Source organism: Mandrillus leucophaeus, unplaced genomic scaffold (genome assembly GCF_000951045.1).
Source record: "Mandrillus leucophaeus isolate KB7577 unplaced genomic scaffold, Mleu.le_1.0 Scaffold20, whole genome shotgun sequence".
NCBI classification, from domain to species: Eukaryota; Metazoa; Chordata; class Mammalia; order Primates; family Cercopithecidae; genus Mandrillus; species Mandrillus leucophaeus.
Genome location: NW_012102032.1, coordinates 3,499,450 through 3,502,597, shown reverse-complemented (window position 1 = coordinate 3,502,597; position 3,148 = coordinate 3,499,450). Strand labels below are relative to the sequence as shown.

The window sequence follows — 3,148 nt, the reverse complement described above, 5'->3', positions numbered from 1 at the left end:
GTACACACCTGTAATCCCAGCTACTCAGGAGGCTGAGGCATGAGAATCGCTTGAACCCAGGAAGTGGAGGTTGCAGTGAGCTGAGATTGTGTCACTGCGCTCCAGCCTGGGCAACAGAGCTAGACTTTATCTCACAAAACAAACAAACAAGTTATATCTACAGTTTAGAGGAGTCAATTAGTTGTAGCTCATGTGACTCTCAGAACACATTTGTGTCAAAGTAACACAACCTGTGAATTAAGGCCATACCCATTTCCTTTAGCTCTATGATTTCCATGTCAGGGGTCTCTCTGGTATGTTCTGAAGTCAGTCCTAGATAGACATTGACATCAGGATGGAGTCCGTATCTCTGCACTCTGGGGCTCTCGGTTGGTTGAGTTCTCTGGGTTCCAGTAAAATCCTGTAACACAGGGAATATTGTCAAGGACATAGTCTCAGTCATCCTGAATGTCACTGGTGCTTTAGAAACCATCTAAGTATCTGATAAACTCCCTCTTAGTCCTGTTGGGTAGACTGACTTTAGTCCTAATTAACTAGTTTATTGTAATTGCCAGTACCTTAAAAGCAATAATAATAGCTACCATTCATAGAATCTCCACTAAGTGCCTGCAGTGTGCCCCTACTATGCCTATATGTTGAACCTCCCTAGCTCCCTTCCTCAGTTCCATGCTGCTTTCACCAAGTTAAGCAGTTAGGCTATTCTCAAGAACACAGAAATAGTGTAATAAAATGAGAATTTCGAAAATTTCTTATAACCTGGTCTCCAGCTTCTTCTTAGTCTCTAACTCCCTAATTTCCTGAGTTAGGTAAGCAGAAATAAACTCCCAACAACTTCAGGGCTTGCCTTTAAATCATTCTTCAGAATATACCGGATATCTTGAAGGTTCATAGTTCGGTCTTTCTGCTTGATGTGGATGCCCAACTTAACAATATCATAATAAGGTTTCGGAAGCCTCACATCAGCTTCTAAATAATTCCCCAACACTATGGCTTCTTTAATAACTGAGCCATCTAAGCCATTCCAGGGTATGTCATCTGTAAGGAAAAAGTCATACAAAGGAGTAACATTAGGAAATCAGAGAGTAGAGTGGGGGAAAAAGAAATTAGATGAAGCTGGGTAACCTTAGGCAAGTTACTTAACTCCTTTATTTTTTTTTTCTAACCCACTGTACTTTAGAAACAATTCATTGCTTTATATATTAATTCCTTTCTGTAGGAAAACTACCCAGAGGGGCCGGGCACGATGGCTCATGCCTGTAGTCCCAGCACTTTTGGAGGCCGAGGTGGGTGGATCACGAGGTCAAGAGATTGAGACCATCCTGGCCAACATGGTGAAACTCCCTCTCTACTAAAAATACAAAAATTAGCCGGGCATGGTGGCCGGCGCCTATACTCCCAGCTACTCGGGAGGCTGAGGCAGGAGAATCACTTGAACCTGGGAGGCGGAGGTTGTAGTGAGCTGAGATTGTGCCACTGCACTCCAGCCTGGCAACAAAAACAGAAAACAAAAAACAAACGAACAAAAAAACTACCTGGAAGGTCAATTCATAAGTGAGAAGCCACTTTACCCATTTACCAGGGAGATCCCTGCCACAAAGATAGGAAACAACAGTGTCGGCAACATGTACATATGGGCTCCCCGCTGGCACGGGAGCCCAATACTCATCTCACATATATTGTCATTTTGCCTCTGGGACTGCAAACACCATACAAAAGCAGACCTTGGCCGGGCACGGTGGCTCACACCTGTAATCCTAGCACTTTGGGAGGCTGAGGCGGGTGGATTACCTGAGGTCAGGAGTTTGAAACCAGCCTGGCCAACACAGTGAAATCCCATCTCTACTAAAAATACAAAAATTAGCTGGGTGTGGTGGCGAGCACATGTAATCTCAGCTATTTTGGGAGGCTGACACAGGAGAATCGCTTCAACCCAGGAGGCGGAGGTTGCAGTGAGCTGAGATCGCACCACTGCACTCCAGCCTGAGCAACAGAGTAAGACTCCATCTTAAAAAAAAAAAAAAAAAAAAAAAAAGTCTTGCGTGGTGGCTCACGCCTGTAATCCCAGCACTTTGGGAGGCTGAGGTGGGCGGATCACAAGGTCAGGAGATCCAGACCATCCTGGCTAACATGGTGAAACCTCGTCTGTACTAAAAATACAAAAAATTAGCCGGGCATGGTGGCATGCGCCTGTAGTCCCAGTTACTTGGGAGGCTGAGGCAGGAGAATCGCTTGAACCCGGGAGGCAGAAGTTGCAGTGAGCCGAGATCCTGCCACTGCATTCCAGCCTGGGCGACAGAGCAAGACTCCGTCAACAAAAAAAAAAGCAGCCCTTAATGAATGTGATTTTACTGTGTGTGTACGTCTTCCTCTTGAGGGATTCTTTCCATCTTCAGATATGTGACTACTTTCTCCACATCAGAGCAGTGGGTTTGGAAGTACATCCATTTCTTTCAAGTGACACTGTTCATACATCTAATGGACCCAGGGTGTGTTTAATTTCATAGTTTACTTCTCAGAGGCTAGTCTTTCCCCCTAATTTACAAGTTCTCAAGTGATACCTCACAAAGATCGTAAGTACTGATACCAATATTCAGGTTAAAAAGTTTGGTTCAGCTGGGCGTGGTGGCTCACACCTGTAATCCCAGCACTTCGGGAGGCCGAGGCGGGTGGATCACAAGGTCAAGCGATCGAGATCAGCCTGGCCAATATTTTAAAACCCCATCTCTACTAAAAATACAAAAATTAGTTGGATGTGGTGGTGTGCACCTCTAATCTCAGCTACTCGGGAGGCTGAGGCAGAAGAATCGCTCAGACCCGGGAGGCAGTGGTTGCAGTGAGCCAAGATCGAGCCACTGCATGTCAGCCTGGGTGACAGAGCAAGACTCTGTCTCAAAAAAAAAAGTAAAAAATAAAAAAATTTAAAAAATAAAAATAAATTTTTTGTTTGGATTAAATGCATTGTCACTGATAAGCAGATGGATGGGCTTTGCTGAGTCCTTTTTTTTTTCTTTTGAGACACAGTCTTACTTCATTACCCAGGCTGGAGTGTAGTGGCGCTATCTCAGTTCACTGCAACCTCTGCCTTCCAGGTTCAAGAGATTCTCCTGCCTCAGCCTCCCAGATAGCTGGGACTACAGGCATGCACCAC

At 45.0% G+C, this 3,148-nt stretch overlaps 1 protein-coding gene across 3 annotated transcripts in view; it reads right to left on the bottom strand.

The window, feature by feature from the left end:
- Nucleotides 1–3,148, bottom strand: part of TEX14 (testis expressed 14) — a 161,482-nt gene that overhangs the window by 52,382 nt on the left and 105,952 nt on the right. For all 3 annotated transcript variants that reach the window (XM_011979186.1, XM_011979187.1, XM_011979188.1), the window contains exons 12-13: nucleotides 845–1,035; nucleotides 250–400 (exon numbers count right to left, since the gene is read on the bottom strand). In XM_011979186.1, the coding sequence (XP_011834576.1) occupies nucleotides 250–400; nucleotides 845–1,035 (342 nt within the window). The remainder of the gene's footprint in view (nucleotides 1–249; nucleotides 401–844; nucleotides 1,036–3,148) is intronic.